Here is a 21,723-nt window from a genome sequence, read left to right on the forward strand (position 1 = left end):
ATATGGATCTAAAATTATACTCAAGGTTTAGGCTAGAAGTGAAACTCATCTTTAATGACTTTAACCATTTCTTGTTTGGTAGAAGGCACACAGATTACCACAAAATATAATAATGACCTTTAAATGCAGAAAAACATCTCAGTTAACATGATTTCCTCAAAAAGAAAAGAGAACAGTAAAAAAAAAGTTTTGCATAAATCTCTATTTTTCCTAGTTTCAATAGAAGAAAAACAAAAAAGATAGAGCTGAGACAGTGGGTGTCAGAGACAAACCGCTTTAAACCACCGTCTCTGTTGGTCAGAGGAAACACCCAGAGGCAGAGTCTTCATGTGCAAGATGACCAGAAAGACTAAACACCAACATATTAAGCTCCACTTTAACTAAAAACTGTTCAAAGACAATCGAGCTCCGACACTGATAGTAGCTCAGACACCAGTTCATGGACATGAAACCACACTGAAGATGGTCAGAGAAACAAACCAGCACTGTTTAGTATTCCCTTTAAGTATTTTTTGCTGAGTCTGTACCTCCAAACAACCTTTGTCTTCCAGTAAACGCAGATGTTGTCAAAAATAACAGGATTATCCAGCATTTGGGTGTGGGGAGCGTCCAGTGGCTGCCTCTGATGCTCCTCCGAGTCTGGACTTATTCACATGTGGGTGAGGAGGCAGTGCAAGGAGGTGAGAGTTTGGAGTCCTCAAAGGCCTGTGTATTGACGATGACCTGAATCACAAAGTCCTTCTGGATCTTTGTGTCCTGCAGCCGTGTTTTGTCTGTTAGCAGCTTACCAGAAAAGAACCAGCGCTGGTGGACCACATTAATATCCTCCTGGGCCTGCAGCTGCTTCTTCAGCTGACCAATAGTGTCAGCCATGCTGGCGCTGAGACGCATGTCCTTTCCTGTGGACAGCCGGACCTACAGAGCAGTGCAAGCGTCAAACAAATGGTACAAGGTAGGGCTGGGCGATAGATTGACAATTTATATATATGATACAATATAAAACTTCTTACACTGCCGGCCAGCCCCGCCTCTCACCCTCACTGAATAAATTGGTGTTGGTGAACACAGACTGTTTAAACTGATCACTGATGAAAATGTCTCACCAGCATCACAAGTATGAAGAGTTATGAAGTCATAATCAGCAGCAGCTGTCAATCAGTTCGTAGAGTGAGTTAACATACATTTTCAAGAATCTAATAAATAAATATTTCAATTCAATTCAGTTCAGTTGTATTTAGATATCACCAAGTCACAACACAATGAATTGATCTTTACTCTTTATCTTGCAGCAGTTCCAGCTCAAAAACTTCACTTTGTTTTCTGAAACTACAAACAAGATTATGAAATCTGATCCACATCTAAAGCATCATATTGTGAACATCTGAACAATTTTAACCTTCAACTTTATGACTATTTATGTTCCTCAGGGGAAAATTAACCACCTCATTTAACTGCTTAAAATACTAGTTGTATAAACACAAAAAAAACTAGTCAGTCTTTAAGACTCAGTATGAAATAAAAATATCTAATTGCAATTATTTTTTTATTTTAATGCTTTAAGGGATTTTTGTTTAACAACTACAGTTTTTTTATTGACAAAATATTTATTTTACGGTAAATAAATAAATAAAAAGTGCATTTTCCTCCACTAGTACTCCCTCTGGGCCAACATCCTCATCCTCCTCTGTTCTCCAGAGCTCAGAACTGATGCTTGGTTCTGTGGGCCCAGTCAGAGGGTTCTGGACCCCCTCCTCCGCTCAGAGTCAGTCCTAGTGGGGCTCGGACCACTCTTCCTCTTCTAAAACAAGTCAAGATCACCCTCTTCACCAACAAGGTCCTCACTGTCTGACTCAGACTGTATTTCTCCTTCATGATCCTCTCCTCTGTCTGAGGTTCTGACTCTGTGGTTCCGTCCTCCTCTGGGTCCACAGCCCTGCTTCACATTCAAAAATCATCTCATTGTTGAGACTAGCACTAAAACTGTCTATAAACTAAACACTAAACTACACCTCAACTATAAAACCAAACATGCTAAATATCACAAATCTCTCAAACCTCACGACTCACTCCCACTCTCAGTGACTTTTTTGGGTTGAACTCCATCATGATGACAACTAGATTCTACTGTTTGGATTGGTTAAATCTTGGATTGTCTACAAATTCGTGTGAATGTGTCGAAGCTCGACAGTGCTCAGACTGAATTTGGAGAGCTGCTGCAGGGAGCTGGAGCAGGCTGTTATCAGGACTGTGAACTCACTGGCAGCACTCATGAATGGTGGGAATAATCTTGGAGAAGCTGTGAGCTCGACTTTTGGCATAAAAGATCAATTCGGCTGTTTTGGAGTTTCCATGAGAGGAATACATGCCAGCGAGACTTTTAAAAAGGCAGAAACAGCAATTCACGAGTTCTGCCTGACCCAAATAGTGGCCTTGATGCCGGACTTATCTGAACTCCTCCTGGAATGTTTTGAAAACAACAAAGATGCTTTGACTGTTTCATCACCCCTCCCTTCACCAAGGCCGTGGGCATGTAACAGAACCTCAACTGAGCTGAAGATGAATGTCACCTCTTATCTGGACAATGGCTGAGAGGGGGGCTCTGGACTATGCTACGACTTTCCCTTAAAAAAACCTATGTTTTCACCGGCCTATATGTAACTGTATAACATCTGTTTATGTTGCTTTGCTGTAGAAGGTTTTTTGATGCCTCAAATCTGTCTAGGACACGGCGTGAGAGATCTTTTTTTTAATACCGTCTCTCCTCATGTTTTCTTTCCTTTTCTAACCACTGTTTTTGTTTGTCCAAACAGGTCTCACTTGTACATGAGTCTTCGAGGTTCAATGTGATTTATCTGTTTAAATAAAGGTTGAATGAATTTAACTTCTGCGTCTTTTTCTTATTCCTGTAATTTTTTGGCACTTGACAAATAACCTCAAGCCTCCATCAGAAAGGAGGGGGTGCTTGTTTATGTTTGGCGGGGGGGGGGGGGGGTGAAAGCCGAGTGTGATGGAGGTGTTTTGTCCCAGACTTGCTGTCTTTGCCACAGCCTCTCGCTCCAACTCGCTTCAGATATGACAATGATTTTTATTTTTAAGATATGGCGTGGATTATTTATCATAACTCTCATTTTATTTGGTGTATAAACAATTAAAAAACTGTTGTGTTGTTTAAAGTCTGTACTTTTGACAAATTAAAATTTAGACTCTGAGAGACTGTGTCTTTCCCAGTAGAGCGACTGAAATCGTCCATGTGACTATCACATGCCGGCACATCGATTGACTCCAAAGGAAAAATGAATTAATCATCAGATTATGCGACGCCCGCCACATGTCATTGAGAAGTCAGGATCATCCAAGTTCTAAAAGTGTTTTTATGTATTTAACTTGGCTATGTTAACTTCCGTATTCACCAAATTTTAGATTCATTGTGGTTATTAAAAGCAAAACACAAACTTAAATTTTCTTTTCTTGCAGACATGGGAGAAAGAATAATTTTCTTACTTCTTGCAAAGTAATTAGCTGCCTTAACAGTATACCGTAATATCTACAGAAGTTGTTTTGCAAAAACTTAATTACTGCAAATATTGGGGATAAAAATGAATAACAACCTGGGGATAGACAGAAATTCATCTGAGCCAATTTATTACCAATGTAGGGAATTTACATACATCTCAGAACTATGCTCATCTTAGTACCTTGAGCTGGAATTCTTTTTTTAACGTTGCAGAGGGTTCAGGGTTGTCGTTGGTGTCTTCATCGCAACATTCTGAGATGAGGTTGACGGGGGGTGCCAGACAGTAGACGGGCAGCTGATAGCGGTTCCCGAGTTCATCATAACTTTCTGTTAGAGTACCTGTGGAAGAACGTAAAGAAAAAAACAAGACAGGACATTATTCAAATCTAAGAGAAAAACAGAGTTGTCGATGTCCTTGATGCTGAGTGACTTAAAAAGTGAATATTTGTAGTTTTTGAGATGTTTATGTCATACCTGCAAACTCACAAGGGATGAAAAAGGTGACAAACGTAGCGCCTGTAGTGTGGGTGGGGATTCTATGTCAATTAATTAAGATATAAATTATTCATTCTGGTACACTCCAGCCTTTTAACCTTTTAAAGCCTTTTTTTAAACCAGCCACTAGAGAGCACAAGCCAGTGTATCTCTTGTGCCGGTCCCAAGCCCGGGTAAATGGTGAGGGTTGTGTCAGGAATGGCATCCGATGTAAAACACTTTTGCCAAAACAATAATGCGAGTTCATCAAAGCGAAACCATACCGGATCGGTCGAGGCTCCGGTTAACAACGACTGCCACCGGTGCTGTTGACAAACAGGGTGCCGGGAGAAATTGTACTACTGTTAGTCGAAGAACACGAGGAGGGAAACGTGTCAGGAGACAAAGGGAGAAGAGGACAGTGAAGAATGTAGGACTGAGGGTTGCAACTCTAAATGTGGGGACAATGACTGGCAAAGGCAGAGAGCTGGCTGACATGATGCAGAGAAGAAAGGTAGATGTTTTATGTGTCCAAAAGACCAAGTGGAAGGGCACCAAGGCTTGCAGCATTGGAGCAGGGTTCAAATTGTTTTACCATGGTATGGATAGAAAGAGAAATGGGGTAGGGGTGGTCCTAAAGGAGGAGTTGGCAAAGAATGTAGTGGAGGTGAAGAGAGTGTCAGATAGGGTGATGTGCCTGAAGGTAGAAGTAGAAGGTCTGATGTGCAACATCATCAGTGGTTATGCTCCACAGGTTGGATGTGATGAGGAAGAGAAAGATACATTTTGGAAAGATCTGGATGAAGTGATAGAGAGTATTCCCAGGGAGTGGTGATGGGAGCAGACCTGAAATGGACATGTTGGTGAAGGAAACAGAAGGGATGAGGAAGTGATGGGTAGGTTTGGTGTCAAGGAAAGAAACCAGGAAGGACAGATGGTGGTGGATTTTGCCAAGAGAATGGAAATGGCTATGGTCAAAAACTATTTCCAAAAGAGGGAGAAACATAGAGTGACCTATAAGAGTGGAGGAAGGAGTACGCAGGTAGACTACATTCTGTGTAGAAGAGGAAACCTGAGGGAGATTAGAGACTAAGGTTGTGGCAGGGGAGAGCGTGGCCAGACAGCACCGGATGGTTGTGTGTAGAATGACTGTTGTTGTGAAGAAGAGAAAGAGTAAAATTAGAGAAGAAGACCAAATGGTGGAAGATGAAGAAGGAAGAATGTTGTGAGATATTCAGAGGGGAGCTGTTAAAGGCTCTGGGTAGTAAGAAAGAGCTTCCAAATGACTGGGCTACTACAGCAACAATAATTAGAGAGACAGGTAGGAAGGTACTTGGTGTGTCATCTGGACAGAGAATGGATGATAAGGAAACCTGGTGGTGGAATCGTGAAGTGCAGGACGCCATTCAAAGAAAGAGATTAGCCAAGAAGAAATATGACAGTGAGAGGACTGAAAAGAGGAGACAGGAATATAAGGAGATGGAACGTAGAACAAAGAGGGAAGTAGCTAAGGCAAAGCAGAGGGCATACGATGAGTTGTATGGGAGACTGGACACTAAAGAGGGTGAGAAGGACTTGTACCGATTGGCAAGACAGAGGGATCAGGCTGGAAAGGATGTGCAGCAGGCTAGGCTTATTAAAGATAGGAATGGTAATGTTCTAACAAGTGAGGAGAGTGTTACGGGAAGATGGAAGGAGTACTTTGAGGAGCTAATGAATGGAGAATGAAAGAGAAAGAAGAGTAGAGGTCATAGAAACTGTGGACCAGGAAGTGGGAAAGATTAGTGAGGGTGAAGTCTAGAAAGCTCTGAAAAGAATGAAGAAGGGGAAGGCAGTAGGACCTGATGACATACCAGTGGAGGTTTGGAAATGTCTTGGAGAGATGGCAGTGAGGTTTTTGACTCAAATATTCAATGGCATATTTGAGGGTGAGAAAATGCCTCAGGAATGGAGAAGAAGTGTGCTGGTGCCCATTTTTAAGAACAAGGGGGATGTACAGAGTTGTAGCAACTACAGGGGAATTAAGTTGATGAGCCACATGATGAAGATCTGGGAGAGAGTTGTGGAAGCAAGACTTAGACGAGAGGTGACGATTTGTGAGCGGCAGTATGGTTTCATGCCAAGAAAGAGCACCACAGATGCCATCTTTGCTTTGAGGATGCTGATGGAGAAGTACAGAGAGGCTCAGAAAGAACTCTATTGTGTCTTTGTGGATTTAGAAAAAGCATATGACAGAGTGCCAAGAGAGGAGGTGTGGTATTGCATGAGGAAATCTAGAGTGGCAGAAAATTATGTTAGACTGGTACAGGACATGTATAAGGACAGCAGGACAGTGGTGAGATGAGTGACAGATAGCTTAAAGGTGGAGGTGGGATTGTATCAAGGATCGGCTCTGAGCCCCTTCTTGTTTGCTCTGATGATGGACCGAATAACAGATGAGGTCAGGCAAGAATCCCCATGGACGATTATGTTTGCAGATGACATTGTGATCTGTGATGAGAACAGAGAACAGGTGGAAGAGACCTTGGAGATGTGGAGGTATGCACTTGAAAGAAGAGGAATGAAAGTCAGCCATAGTAAGACAGAGTACATGTGTGTAAATGAGAGGGAGGCTGGTGGAACAGTGAGGCTACAAGTAGCAGAGGTCACAAAGGTGTAGGACTTCAAGTACTTGGGGTCCACTGTCCAGGAAAATGGGGAATGTGGTAAAGAAGTGAAAAAGAGTCCAGGCAGGATGGAGTGGATGAAGAAAAGTTTCAGGAGCGATTTGTGACAAAGGGGTGTCAGCAAAGGTCAAAGGAAAAGTTTACAAGACAGTGGTGAGACCAGCTACAGTGGGGAGAACAAGTATTTGATACACTGTTGATTTTTCAGGTTTTCCCACTTGCAAAGCTTGTAGATGACTGTAATTTTTATCATAGGTACTCTTCAACTGTGAGTGATGGAATCCAAAACAAAAATCCAGAAAAATACAATGTATGATTTTTAAATAATTAATTTCCATTTTATTGTGTGAAATAAGTATTTGATACACCAGAAAAATTAAACTTAATATTTGGTACAGAAACCTTTGTTTGCAATTACAGAGATCAGACATTTCCTGTAGTTCTTGACCAGGTTTGCACACACTGCAGCAGGGATTTTGGCCCACTCCTCCATACAGATCTCTTCCAGAGCCTTCAGGTTTCGGGCTGTCGCTGGGCCACACGGACTTTAAGCTCCCTCCAAAGATTTTCTATGGGATTCAGGTCTGGAGACTGGCTAGGCCACTCCAGGACCTTAAGATGTTTCCTACGGAGCCACTCTTTAGTTGCCCTGGCTGTGTGTTTTGGGTCGTTATCATGCTGGAAGACCCAGCCACGACCCATCTTCAGTGCTCTTACTGAGGGAAGGAGGTTGTTGGCCAAAATCTCACGATACATGGCCCCATCCATCCTTCCCACAATATGGTGCAGTCGTCCTGTCCCCTTTGCAGAAAAGCATCCCCAAAGAATGATGTTTCCACCGCCATGCTTCACGGTTGGGATGGTGTTCTTGGGGTTGTACTCATCATTCTTCTTCCTCCAAACATGACCAGTGGAGTTTAAACCAAAAAGTTCTATTTTTGTCTCATCAGACCACATGACCTTCTCCCATTCCTCCTCTGGATCATTCAGATGGTCATTTGCAAACTTCAGACGGGCTTTGACATGCGTTGGCTTGAGGAAGGGCACCTTGCGTGCACTGCAGGATTTTAATCCTTGACGGCGTAGAGTGTTACTGATTGTTTTCTTTGAGACTGTGGTCCCAGCTCTATTCAGGTCATTGACCAGGTCCTGCCGTGTAGTTCTGGGCTCATTCCTCACCTTCCTCAAGATCAATGATGCTCCACGAGGTGAGATCTTGCATGGTGCCCCAGACCGAGGGAGATTTTCCGTTATTTTGTATTTCTTCCATTTTCTAATAATTGCACCAACTGTTGTTGCCTTCTCACCAAGCTGCTTGCCTATTGTCCTGTAGCCCATCCCAGCCTTGTGCAGGTCTACAATTTTATCCCTGATATCCTTACACAGCTCTCTGGTCTTGGGCATTGTGGAGATGCTGGAGTCTGATTGATTGAGTGTGTGGACAGGCGTCTTTTATACAGGTCACGAGTCCAAACAGGTGCAGTTAATACAAGTAATGAGTGGAGAACAGGAGGGCTTCTTAAAGAAGAACTAACATGTCTGTGAGAGCCAAAATTCTTACTGGTTGATAGATGATCAAATACTTATTTCACACAATAAAATGGAAATTAATTATTTAAAAATCATACATTGTATTTTTCTGGATTTTTGTTTTAGATTCCATCACTCACAGTTGAAGAGTACCTATGATAAAAATTACAGTAATCTACAAGCTTTGCAAGTGGGAAAACCTGAAAAATCAAGTGTATCAAATACTTGTTCTCCCCACTGTATATTGTATGGTCTGGAGACAGTGGCATTGACAAAAAGACAGAAGAAAGAAGTGGAAGTGGCAGAAATGAAGATGCTAAGGTTCTCCTTAGGAGTGACAAGGCTGGATAAGATTAGGAACGAGATAATCACAGGTACAGCACAGGTTGAACAACTGGGAGATAAAGTTAGGGAAGTCAGACTGAGATGGTTTGGACATGTCAAGAGGAGGGACAGTGGGTATATTGGCAGAAGGATGTTAGAAATGCAGCTGCCAGGAAAAAGACAAAGAGGAAGGCCAAAGAGGAGATATATGGATGCAGTTAGCGAGGACATGAAGGTAGTTGGAGTGAGGACAGAGGATGCAGAGGACAGAGTGAGGTGGAGGAGGATGAATAGCTGTGGCGTCCCCTGAAGAGGGAAAAGCCGAAAAAAGAAGAAGATGATGATTCTGGTACACTCCAAGAAGAAAATTAGGGGAAAAGGCAACATGCTTCAGGTAAAGAAGACATTTACTAACATATCCTAATTTAATGAGGATATATATAGGAAAGATTGTGTCTACCAAAAAATAAACAAGAAACAACAGCAGCAAGTCAAATATAGCAGAGCATTTTGCCAATAGCAAAAACTCATTTATTAATTTTTTTGGCCGTAGTAAGACAGAGTACATGTGTGTAAATGAGAGGGAGGCTGGTGGACGCCTTTCAAGGACTCGTCCTTCGCTGCTTGGCCATGGGAAGGACACACTGGCAGGGGTGTCTGGGGTCCTCCCCCAGAAAACTATGAATAAAGTAGATACCATTTCCTGTATTCTGGTGTATTTTATCAGATTGTTAAACATCTACATTTACCTACAGATGTAAACACTTGATTCAATAATTATTTTAGACAGATTCCTCGTTCAACTGGTCCAGATGCATCATCATGTTTTTAAACTCACTCTTATGATTAAGATAATTAAATTAATGTGACACAATTTATCACAAACAATGACTTTATTAGTGCACTTGACTTTTATTTTAACTTTTCATTTAGTTTTATTTGTAACACATGACGTGCTAAACAATGGTGACGCTGAACTGCATGTTTAAAAATAAGATTAACTTTACCCAATGAACAGGTGTCATTTTGATTTAATATCCACCAACAGTGAATTGGGGGGGGGCTTTTTACTGTTTTATGATTTAGTGATAGACCTGCTCATAACAAAAGATGACATGGCATCATGCAGCCATCACAACACTAAATTACACTGGGCCAAGGAATGGTGAATATATATATTTTTTCCTTTAGTTTTGTCAACCTGCATGTAATTATTAAAACAAAACAATTTTCAGGTTCCTTCCTACCTTGGTGCCACAATTTCTACACTTCAGTGTTTCCCCTACCATTATACAGGCGGGGTGCCCCACCCCGTCAAAAGAACTGAGCACCCCGCCTACCAAGCTGAACTTGCCCCTACCACCCCCACCCGGCACTGACATATCACTAACCTAGCGGTGCAAAATGCAGGCTCTCTAGCTAAAAAGCCAAAGGCAGCACTCACATTGCCTATTCCCTCATGTTGAATGCCCCCCACCCCAGCTCAAAAACTTAGTACAAGCTGTGCAAAGACATGTCACCGTCTCCCCCCCCGTCCCATCTGCAAAAATCATAGATGAGATGAGCACCCCGCCATGGCAAGCTAACTAGGGGAAACACTGCACTTCATAACTTTTATTCATCTTTCCTTCACAATCCACTTGGAATAACACTCATCTCTTTATCCAGTTGTTTTCCTTTCTACTATTTTACCAATTTAACTATCCAGAAAACTTGTGTTACTCTCTTGTAAATGAGTCCTCGAAGCTCCATGAGACTAACCTGTATAAATAAAAGTTGAACTGATAGGGTTGATGTGTCCAGATACTTGTGATTTGAGAGTTTATCAGTTTTTCTAGAACCTTGGCTAAAATACAGAGTTTAGAGATTGGTCGATAGTTGTTCAGTGAGGTGGGGTCACCTCCCTTCAGCAAAGGAAGAACAAAGGCTGTTTTCCAAGTGTCTGGGATGGACTTTTGTCTTATGGAGAGATTGAAGATGTGGGTCACAGGGACTGTGATGATATGAGCAGCCAGCCTTAAGAAATAAGGTGGAAGTTCATCTGGACCTGCAGATTTTTTAGGATCAAGATCTTTTAACAGTTTATTAACCTCACTGACTGAGAACGGAAAAAACGGGAAGCTGTGAATAACAGGATTGACTTGTAGGAGGGATTTGATTTGTAGAAGTTTGGTTTTTAAGTGAAGTGGCTGATTTTCCATTAGTAACTGTGTCAAATAAAGAACTAGAAGCAACAAAATGTTTGTTGAAACAGTTCAGGATCTTGTGCTTATTTGACACAGGAACAGAGTTAACGAGAAGTTGTGATGGGAGGTCAGATGATTGGGGGCTGCCTGAGAGAGATTTGATGGTTTTCCAGAATCTGTTAGGGTCATTTAGATTTTTGGAGGTCTGAGATAAGAAGTAGTTATGTTTTGTTGCTTTGACAGCAGATGTACATTTATTCCTGTAATGAATCAAACGTTCCAGGGGTTTGAAACTCGTCCGGATTTTCTTAACTGTGTGAGTGAGTTTATTTAGGATAAAGTCCCAGAACAATCTGGATTTTCTTAACTGTGTGAGTTAGTTTATTTAGGATAAAGTCCCAGAACAATTTCAATTTCAGGAGAACTCGACCATTCAGAGGTCAGAGATCGTTTAGAGTTCAACTTAAAGGGATGGCATTTTCAAAACTAAACAGTTGTATTGTGGAATTATGTTTTACATGTCATAAAGGCAAAAGGGTGGAATGATATGAAAATATGTTTTATAAGGTGTTAAGTTGCCTTTATGCCTATTCAAACATATACATTTTGTGTGTGTTACTTTTCAGAATTAAATGTCTAAATTGCCATAAAAGGCAAGGGTGGAATGATATAGGAATTATTATTTTGATGCTTTTATGTCAATTTATACTCATTTACATGTAGTTTAAAAACACACTTATACAACGTGTTATTCACATATTAGGGATTGTACTTTGTTTAACATGTCACAAAGACAAAGGGGGGAATGATTTATGTTGCCTTTGTTAATATTTGGGACATTCTTTGATGGTTTGCAGAGGGATGGAGGAGTGCGTATTTCCTCTTTAGGAAGTTTAAGGAGTATTTCTAACTTCAAGGTCTTGGCCCGCCTTGAGGTCACACTGCTCCTTATTTGTAATAAATCACCAGCTCCTCATCCGTTGTTCTGGTAACCATCAAAGTTGTTTTCCACTGCTCTCACGCGATCCGGTCAGGGAAGAAGGTATAAGAGGAAGTGTGACAGGCAACTTAATCTTCGGAAGTCTTGGTGTGGACCAGCGCGCTGGTGCCATGCGCAATTTTGATGTGATTCTTCTTTACCTGGGTCGAAAACGGCTTCCCGGCCAGTGTCACGGTGAGAAGTTCTTTCATATCAATTTGTGTGTTAAGAGTGTACGAGTGTACATGTTTTCTGCTTGGCTGTTTTCTGTGGCAGGTTAATAAATGACACTTATTTATCCTAGCAGTAAAAGTCTCTGGTGTTTTATTTTTTCCATCTTGTCTGAATATCTGTGCCGACCGTTCACGAGCCCTTTTGATAAAGAATTTCATAATACATTTTTGGCGACGAGGATGGGATGTTAAGAATTTAAATAAATAATTCTGAACGGCTGCACCATATTCAAACGAAGGAAAAAAAAAAGTGTTGAGAGAAAAATGTTGATGCGAGTTGCATTCTGGACAAAGAGTCCGTTGAAGTTGTGCCGGGTTGGAAGAGTTATCCAACCCTGGCTTTGTGTTTAAGAGGTGGAGGGGACGCCCGAGCCTTTGTGTGAGAGTTTTAAAACAGAGAAAAAAGTTGATTCAGACGCCTGAGGAGGCGTGAGCAGAACGGAGAAAAAGTTGTACCGGGATGGGAAGAAGTCCCATCCCAGTTGTTTTTGTTGTTTTTTTGAAGAGGTGGGAAGAAGCCCATCTTAGTTGTTAGAACAATTTTTCTGAAAGCAGATAGTCTGAGTGATGTTTTGACCACTTTTGCAGGCAATAGAGGTCAGAAAAGATGGCACCAGTGACAGGACTTCAGCATAAAGTCAGAAAATGCAATCACAGGCTCAATGGAGCAAACAAGAATGTGAGGACCGCCTGCTTGTTGAATGGACGGCACACTCAGTCGCTCGCTCAGTTTGGGAGAATGAGCAGGGTAGTTGAAGGGGCGGTGGAGCAGGTGTCCCGGTTGCGAGGAAAATTTAAGAGAAAGAAAGAAAAATGTGTTGAGGAAGTTCAGGAGAAAGAGAAACAGTTTTTACAACGAAAACAGTTGTTATCTGATGCGCAGACAGAGTGCAAGCTAGACCGCTTGATTAATGTAGCTGAGGGCGCGGTCGGTCAGATATGCAGGCGTAAAAGGAGGAAGAAAGAACGTGATGTTTCGCCGGAGCAAGTCGGAGCTTATGTTGCAAGGTTGGCTGACGGATGGAATCCGTCGAGTTTAATATCACAACCCACAGATGCTCGAGTTTCGAGACTGTTGGACAAAGGTGGAGGTCAGGTAATGAATTCAGCGCATCGTGTCAGAGCTTTGCAAGACTCGAGACCGTTGTTTGAAGTTTGTGCTGATTTACAGGGTCATGGGGTGACCGTAGGGGAGTGCGAGCAGAGATGTGCTGAGGAATGCGCTCGCTGTGCGTTCACAGAGAGGAACACAGAGCTGAAAACTGTGAAAAAATCATTTAGCCAACCCATGGGTCGTGGGCCGAGAAAGGACGGCCGGAAAAACATGCAGGAACCTACCCGTTCTGCTTTCTGGAGGGCATTAATGCAGGCAGGAGTGCATGCAGCTGAGATGAATGATGTGTCAGCTGAAGAGCTGAGGGCTGGAAGCCATTGTTTGGATTAAAGGGGCAAAAAGTAGGGTCCAAAGGTTGACATCAACCCTCTGAAAAGCAGATATTGTCAAACATTGAACATCAAAGGTCCAGAATTAGAGAGCCCAGATTTTGACGGTAAATTAAAAAGCCCCAAAACTTGAAGGTGATATTGATTTTAAAATGCCTAAAGTCAAGATGGTTTAAGGGGAAAAGGGTGGATTTGAAATGTCTAGAAATAAATATGTTGTTTGGATGTGTTAAGCTGGTTGCTTTGAAGAAAGTGCATTGTATGTTGTTTGGAAGTGTCAATAAACCAGGTGTCTGTGATGATAATGCAAACAGACCACCAGCTTTAAGAAAAATGAAGCCTGATCAAAAGTTCTCCTCAGCAGCAGAAGGACTGAACTCCTGCTTTAAATCAAGCTGAAAATGATAATGTAACCAAAGAATTTTACTGTTTTGATAACGTGTAACTAAACTGTTTTACGGTTTTACTAATAATCAACACATAATCAATTAATGGAAGTGTTAATCTTTAAAACATTGTATAATCTCATGTAAGATTGTGTGATTCACTTTTGCTTGTGAAATGGTAAAGTTGAAGAGGCCTCATGTAACAGAGAGACATGTCTGAGCATGCCCACCTAAGAACAAGTCTGGACATGCCTCGAGCAGTAGAAGAGAACAAGAGTCAGAGGGTTCAAACACAACTCATCTCATGATGACTCATCTTTGAGCAAAACAAGTTCTGGAAAGTACCGAGAAAACCGGTCTGAACCGGTTGAGGTGCAAAACAGCAGAGAAGTTACTGGAAAAAAGATGATGTAATTTTCCATAACCCCTCCTTAAGAGGAGGAGGGATGAATGAGTCTTTAAATACAGATTGACCAGAACAATACTGGGTCAATGCAAAGCTGGAGCTGAACTGGAAGGGCTGAGCAGAGGAGATTACAGGCGATGGACAAGCTCATCGGATCAGAGTGAGCCCAAAAGGAGTTGGATTTTATCAGTTTTGAGACGATGATGGGAGTTAATTCTTTTCTTCACTGAAATGGGATTGGATTTAAGCTTTCTTTCATCAACCCTCAATCTGGATGAGTTCCCTACTTCTATGCTTGACCTGGGCCCGTCCAAAAACTCTGATTCTCTAATTTGGAATAGTTGTACTTGCCTCTGAGGATCGGCCGGTGTCTCTCGCCTAGAGAACCGGAAATTTGCCCTTACCCCACGGTGACTCACTAAGGGTCACCTCAAAAAACATGGTAAGCGGACGACCTCATTCTTACTCTGCTCTAGTTAAATTGTTTCGTCAAATTGGAAGAACAGCATACAGAATAAATTTGGGAGTACTAAATTGGTTACTAGTGAGGTTTGCTCGAAGGTGTTTCTGGTTCATGAGGGAGCTGAGAGAGAACATTTTTTGGCTTGAGTTGTGAAAGGTTTATGTGAAGGCAGTATCTGTAAACCTTCAAGGGCTCTCGAGGTTTAGAATTTCCACAGATAGTAGTCATCGCCTTGTTTAGGGAAGAAAGTGTATCCTATGTACTCATGAAAAATTAATCATTATAAAATTGTGCCTGTTGCTGTACCCCTGCGCAAACTATTGATTAAAAGCAAAGCAAAACGTACAAATCTGGACTATTATTTCACCCTCAACGAGCAAAACATGGAAAATGCTTGGTTCATTTAACAACACCAATAACAGGAGGTTTTTGTAAAGGTTTCCTAGCTGATAAACAACATCCTTGAGCCCGTTTCCAGGGCCCTAAAGATTACCAGAACAGTTAACAATTGCAACGCTAATGTGAGAGGTGAGCGGCCACAACGCGAGTTTCTCTGGACCAGAAGATCATTCCCAGCTGCTTGGAGGGTCAAGGTAACAGAGTGAAATTAGGGTGTGACTCACGGATTTAAGGTCGTTAATATTCTGGATGAATCACCTCGCCGCAGCCTTAATGAGGCTACTTTAGATAGCTATAGGTAAAACCACGGCGCTGAAGTAATCCTCCGGACCCCTTGGAGGAGAGGCTGCAGGCAAAGGTGTTATCGCTACCTCCAGTGGTTACCTTTGCCCATCGGAAAGCAGACATGGCACCCCAGATGGGACCAGAACAGTCCCAGAAGTGAAGACGCGCTACAGAGGACTGATAGGCGTCAGTAGAGCAGCTCTAGAGAGTAAGGAGCTGTCAGTGACTGGGAGACCCCCCAGTTAGTACCCCCAATAGATCACTAGAGGCTAGTGAGGAGGGGTAGAAGGCTTACGAGGGTTACTGACCATAATCCAGAATCGTAGGTAAGCAGCTAGTCTGTCCTAGTCCAAAACGTTAGGATAAAGTCTGGAGACTTTGAGGACTGACAAACTTGACCCAACAAGAAAAGACATAACGATGGCCTCAGGAGGAGCATCTACGAGTGTAGAGCCAGACAGACCCGAGCCGGCTCAGGAGAGCCAAGAAGGACAGAAGCCAGTAGAAGGAAAGACAGATGGCCAAAAGATAATGGTACAAAGTACAGGAGAAAAACCAGTAGGAATAACCAAGGCGGAAGTCATCCTATATGGAAAAGGGTATCATACCTGGAATCCAGCAGTGAAGAAAATACTAAGAGAAAGTAATCCCCAGCTAGATGGAAAAGTTCTGGAGGACGGACTGGAAAAATTTATAAGAGAAAAAGGAAGGTTTTGCTGTACGAAAGCCCGGAAGGGAGTCCAAACAGTGGTGGTAAAAGACCCAGGCGAAGCAAAATCAAAAAAAGAAGTAAAAACATGGTTACAATGGTGGGTACAACAGATAGAGACACAAAAACAAACGACAATAGTGTCAGTAATTAGCCCCTCAAACGAGTATGACCCTATAGTAAAGATGATATCCAAAGTGACAGGGTTAGACGGGTACATTACAAACCCTCTATGTAGGGCAACAGCAAAATATAAAGAGTGTGAAGAAGAATTGGCAAGAATGAGGGAGTATAGAAAAGAGAAAAAATCAGAGATGGATCCTGAAAGTGAGCACAGCTCCATTGCACAAACCCCCGAAGCGTCGGAAAATGAAGAAGACCAAAGCGAACCAGAGGACGAGGGTTTACAGAATATACCCCCCCTGAATATTAAAAGGGAAGGAGAAAACCCAGGAGGCACGAGGCTAAGGCAGGGAGTTTACCCTCCAGCCTCTCATCACCCCCCCACGTTCGTGAGCTCCACTCCAAACCTGAGTGCGTACAGAGAAACTCCCAAATACCATTCTGATACAGACGAGGAAACAAGAGCAGAGCAACTGAGATTATTAGCAAGTATGATCAAAAAAGAAAACGAACCTGAAGAAAGTAATAATGAGAGCCCAGGGTGTAAAGACTATCTTAAACAGGTTGACAAGAACTTAGACCTGCTCGCCCAAAGCATAGTGGACAGGATGGGGAGGCTCGAAACCACTGAAACCGGGTGGGCAGAAAGGGGGTTACGAGGAATGCGAGAGCAGAGACAGACAGAACCACTAAAAAACCAGCCGATTAAACAAGAGAATCCTAAACAGAACCCCTCAGGAGAAACCCCAAAAACTTATGGGAAAAAGAAGGCTAAAGAAAAACACTTAAAACCAGAACCTGAGTCAGATTACAGTCAAGAGGAAGGGGAAAAAGAGAATTCACAAAAGAAACAAAAAATTAGGCTAACAGCAGGGCTCAAACAGGTCCTAGAACCACTCCCGAAAGAGACACAATGTGTGAAGTTTCAAAATGGTACCCGAGTATACCAAGTGATAGGGACACCATGGTCTATAGAGGCAGATGCGTTACTGGTGTTTACAAATCATAAGTACAAAATCCATAACTCAACCTACAGAAAAGCTTTAAAGAAAGTAGCCGGTAGGGAGTACCAAGTTGAAATAAAACAACTCACCGGTGGACCACATAGCGAAGAGCCAAAAACAAGAATGACCAGTGGAGCTGATGCTCCGTACTATGCAATAATACACATCCCAATTCGAAGCTATAAAGAAGCAACCGATGAGACCAGGTATCTCAAGGAAATGTTAGAAGCTCTGCAGAAAGGAGTGTTCCGAGCCATAGGGTTCGGCTTCAGGCGCATAGTGATAGGAATAGATGGGCTCCGGTCCCATCATTTGCAGTGGGAAACGGCTGAGAGAATAGCGGTCAATTCAATGACGTATCTGGCCAAAGACATGCCAGCGGGAGCTCACTTAAAGGAAATGATAATAGTGACCCCCACTCATCTAGATGAAGATCGGAAATCCAGGGTTGTGGCTGCAGTGACAAAACAAGAAGAAAGACCAATTAGAGAACCCCTAAAGTTAGGGAAAGAAGACACAGGAAAATCATCGACACCGGGATCATCACCGGGAGCCAAGAAAAGTGAAGACCCATTAGGGATCAGTCCTCAGGGGTCGAAAAAGTTCCTGACCTCACCCTCAGAAAATGACCTGATAAGTACAACCACAAGACGACGCAGAAGCGGAGCAGACTCACGAGAGGGACGGCCGAAGAGAGAGACAGTGACAAAAATACAACCCTTAAACATAGAGAGTGAGGAGGATGACGACGAGAGCTCTCAGGGAGAACCAAACGAAGACCCGAGTCAGGAAGAAACCGATGACGAAGGTAGTGCCAGTCTAGGATCAATAGCAGGCCAATACGACGGTCCAGTTAAGCCATTAAGAATAGGACAAAGAAAAGGACAAAAGAAGGGAGTAGAAATACTGGACGTACATAGAGTATCAGAAAGGTTAGCCAGGGACTTGAGTTGGGGCCCGGTGCAGGCGAGTGATGGGCGTCGAACTTACATCCCTGAAGCTGGCCAAAATCACTATGACATTCCACCAGTATGGGCAGACAGGTCAGAAGAAACGGTGGAACTGACTGTTAAAGCTACTTTGGGAGAGTGGGCCAACATTTTGATGATGCCCTCATACCCCACCTTAGCAGCCCACAAACCCCTAACCAGTAAGTTTAGGACCGCGTACTTAGGGATTGTACATGACGTGATGCTGAGAAGAATGAAAAAGACGGCCTACAAGTATGCCCAAGAAACAGAGAAGAAATTGCGAGATGAAATATCGGCCGATGAGGAAGATGATACATACCCGGCCGAGACAAACCCACCGTATCAAATGCCTGAATCAACCCATGAACCCAGGCAGGCTAGACAAAACCAAGCCCCAGGCCCAGAAACTGACAGTTATCGTGAGTACAAAAAGCTGAAAACCTTAGTGAGAGAAAAACAACCCCAGGAGACCACCGAAGAATACATCAAAGATGTGTGGCCCATGGTAGTTAGCTCCACTGAGTGTGATGCAGCAAAAAAGTTGTGGCTAGGTAATGTCACCACAAACCCAATGAGTAAAGGGGAATCAGCTCAAAGCCAATATGAGAAACTAGTCCTAGAAGACATGGACGATGAAGACTCTCACATTCAGCGGGCAAGAATGCGCATGGATCAAGGCCAACGCCTCACCCCAGTTTGGTATCAACTTAAACAAGTAATTCCCCCTAAAAGGTATGTAAAAGCCTTAAGGATCGTATCCAAGGGAAGAAGGGGAGAGCTCACCTTTGCCAGAATGCCTCATGAAACCAATGACGCCCAGATAGACCAGGCAGTAAAATCGTATGACCTAGAGCAGCTGTTCTGGGAAGAAAAGAAGAAAAGTGAGAGCAGGCCAAGCCAAAAACCACCAAAGCCCACACAAAAGGCCCCCCAACAGCCACAATACAGAGAACAGTTCCCGAGACAGCAAGGGACACAGTACAGGGAGAGACCACCGAGGCAGTCAGAACCTCAATATAGGGACCAACAACCAAGACGATTTTCAGCTCCAGCTTCAAACTCCACACCACAGAAAGGAGGTAAATACCTACCCCCGGAAGAATATGCAAAACTGACCCCAGAAGAAAAAAGAGCCCTCCATGAATCCCGTGAGAAAGGGAGTGGAGGGCCAGCTAAATAATGGCAGATAGGTTGCGGGTCACTCTGGAAGATGCCTATTGGGAGGGGGACGAAATCTATACTAAAGTAGAGGGAGAACCTTACCTAATAGATTCCGGAGCTGAGGTGTCTATGACCCGCAAAAACCTAAAAACAGTAGGACACCTGACAGTTCCGTTAGCAAACGGAAAAATTGAAACAATGCCGTATGGGTTATGGCAAGGAATTGTGTGGATAAAAGGGCCTTATAACCTTATGACAATTACAGATCTGAAAGAACTAAAGAAACCAAAAAAGAATCGAAGAGCCTTAAATAGAAGGTTAGAGAAGTTAAAATCTAGGCTAGTAAAAATAGGGTTCACACACAAACAAAGTGAGTCCGAAGACTGGTATAAACCTGTAAATATCCCTGAAGTGACAAAGCAAAAAATAGATGAGAGTGACTTCTCCCCGGCTGGGAAAGAGAAGTTAAAACAAATATTAGAGAAAGCCTCAATAGCCAGATTTAAAAATGATTGTGGAGACCTAGGCCCAAAGTTTGTCCATATAATCGAAGGAGGAGTTCACCCACCCGTAAGACAATATCCTCTAAATCCCGGAGCAGTTGAAGAAATGAACAAAATTGTGAAAGAATTAGGAGCGTTAGGAATTATTAGGGAAGAAACAAACCCCATAACTAACAGCCCGATCCAAGCAGTTAAGAAACCCGAATCAGCAGGAGGAGGGTGGCGACCAGTGATTAATTTCAAAGCCCTTAACAGACGAACAGTAGCCAACAGAGCGAGTCTAATCAACCCGCAGGGCACCCTAAAAACCCTACAAGTGAAAAAGTACAAATCTTGCATCGATTTAGCAAATGGATTTTTCTCTCTTAGGCTGGCAAAACAATCACAGGGAAAGACAGCTTTTACCCACCAGGGAAAAAGTTATGTTTGGCAGCGGCTACCGCAGGGATATAAAAACTCTCCTAATGTATTTCAGTCAGTCGTGATGGACGTGCTCAAAGACTTAGGCGCCACAATTTACATCGACGATGTGTTTATCGCAGATGACACGGAGGAAGAGCACCTGGAGAGGTTAGCTAAAGTGGTGCAGCGAGTCACAGAGGCAGGATTGAAACTGAATTTGAAAAAATGCCAGCTTGGACAGTTCCAAGTTAATTATTTAGGGTTTCAAGTGACAGCAGACCTAGGACTCTCAGAAGGGTATAGGGAGAAACTCGAGCAAATTCAGCCTCCTGAGTCAGAGAACGACTTACAGAAGATCTTAGGACTGTGTAACTACGTGAGAGATCATGTCCCTAACTATCAGAGATATGCCAAACCACTGTATGCCTGCCTAAAGAAAAAAGAAAATGACAGTCAATCGAACAGTAAGAGATTATGGGTCTGGACAGCAGAAAACCAACAGAACTTAGAAGAACTTAGGAAAAAGATTCAGGAAGCAGTAAGGCTAGAACCAAGAAGCCTAATGACAAAACTCATAGCTGAAGTCAACTGCGACAGTGATGATGCCATGATAGCCGTGAAGAACGAGAACGGTGGATTAGTTACTCTATGGAGTTACACCTTGACCTCAGTAGAGAAAAAGTTTCCTCAGGAAGAAAAAGAGCTAGCAGTGCTTGCTAGATACTGGGGGACATTAAAAGATTTGGCCCAGGGGCAGCCTATTAGAGTAGTGACACAAAGCCAAGTGCACAAGTATCTCAGAAAAGGGACAATAGAAAGTACCAAAGCTACCAACACAAGGTGGGGTAGATGGGAAGATATTCTATTAGACCCGGATTTGGAGATAGGCCCTGCACAACCAGTGAGTAAAAAAGCAGCCAAAGAAGTGCCCGAAGAACCGAAGCAGCACGACTGGACTCTCTACACAGATGGATCCAAAAAAGGGTCAGATCAGGTAGCACATTGGGGATTTATCCTCAAATATCAGGGGAACGAGTGCTGCCGTAGAAGGGGGAGAGTACAGGGTAGTGCACAAACAGGCGAAGTTACGGCAGTACTCGAAGGGCTGCTAGAATTAACTCACAAGAAAATAAGAACAGCTAAAATAGTGACAGACAGCCACTATTGTGCACAAGCTCTAAATGAGGATTTAGCTATCTGGGAAGAAAATGGATTCGAGAGTGCGAAGGGCAAAGTGGTAGCTCACCATGACTTGTGGAAGAAAATAGCTGAGATCAGGCTAAATCTGAAGTTAGAAGTAGAGCACCAGAAAGCCCACACTAGAGAGGGAAAATACTGGCAAGGCAACGAAGAAGTTGACCGTTATGTACAGCAGAGAAAAATAGTCTTTGTCGGGATCGAGGAGTGGGACAGAACCTCCGAAGGTCGGAGGGTCCCAGAGAAGTACGTGGAGCAGGTTGTACGGAGCGTGCATGAGGGTCTAGGTCATGCAGGCGTACAACCCACACGTAAGGAGTTGGAGTGTCAGGAGCTCAGGGTCCCGTTGAAACAGGTCCGCAAGG

At 43.0% G+C, this 21,723-nt stretch overlaps 1 protein-coding gene across 1 annotated transcript in view; it reads right to left on the reverse strand.

Annotated features, from left to right (window-relative positions):
• Positions 1-502: 502 nt before the first annotated feature.
• The window catches only part of ubtd1b (ubiquitin domain containing 1b), a 57,543-nt gene continuing 36,322 nt past the window's right edge, over positions 503-21,723 (reverse strand). The window contains exons 3-4 of the mRNA XM_037690745.1: positions 3,696-3,853; positions 503-915 (exon numbers count right to left, since the gene is read on the reverse strand). Of these exons, the coding sequence (XP_037546673.1) occupies positions 646-915; positions 3,696-3,853 (428 nt within the window). The 3' untranslated portion in view covers positions 503-645. The remainder of the gene's footprint in view (positions 916-3,695; positions 3,854-21,723) is intronic.

Source organism: Nematolebias whitei, chromosome 17 (genome assembly GCF_014905685.2).
Source record: "Nematolebias whitei isolate Nwh7 chromosome 17, NemWhi1, whole genome shotgun sequence".
NCBI lineage: Eukaryota > Metazoa > Chordata > Actinopteri > Cyprinodontiformes > Rivulidae > Nematolebias > Nematolebias whitei.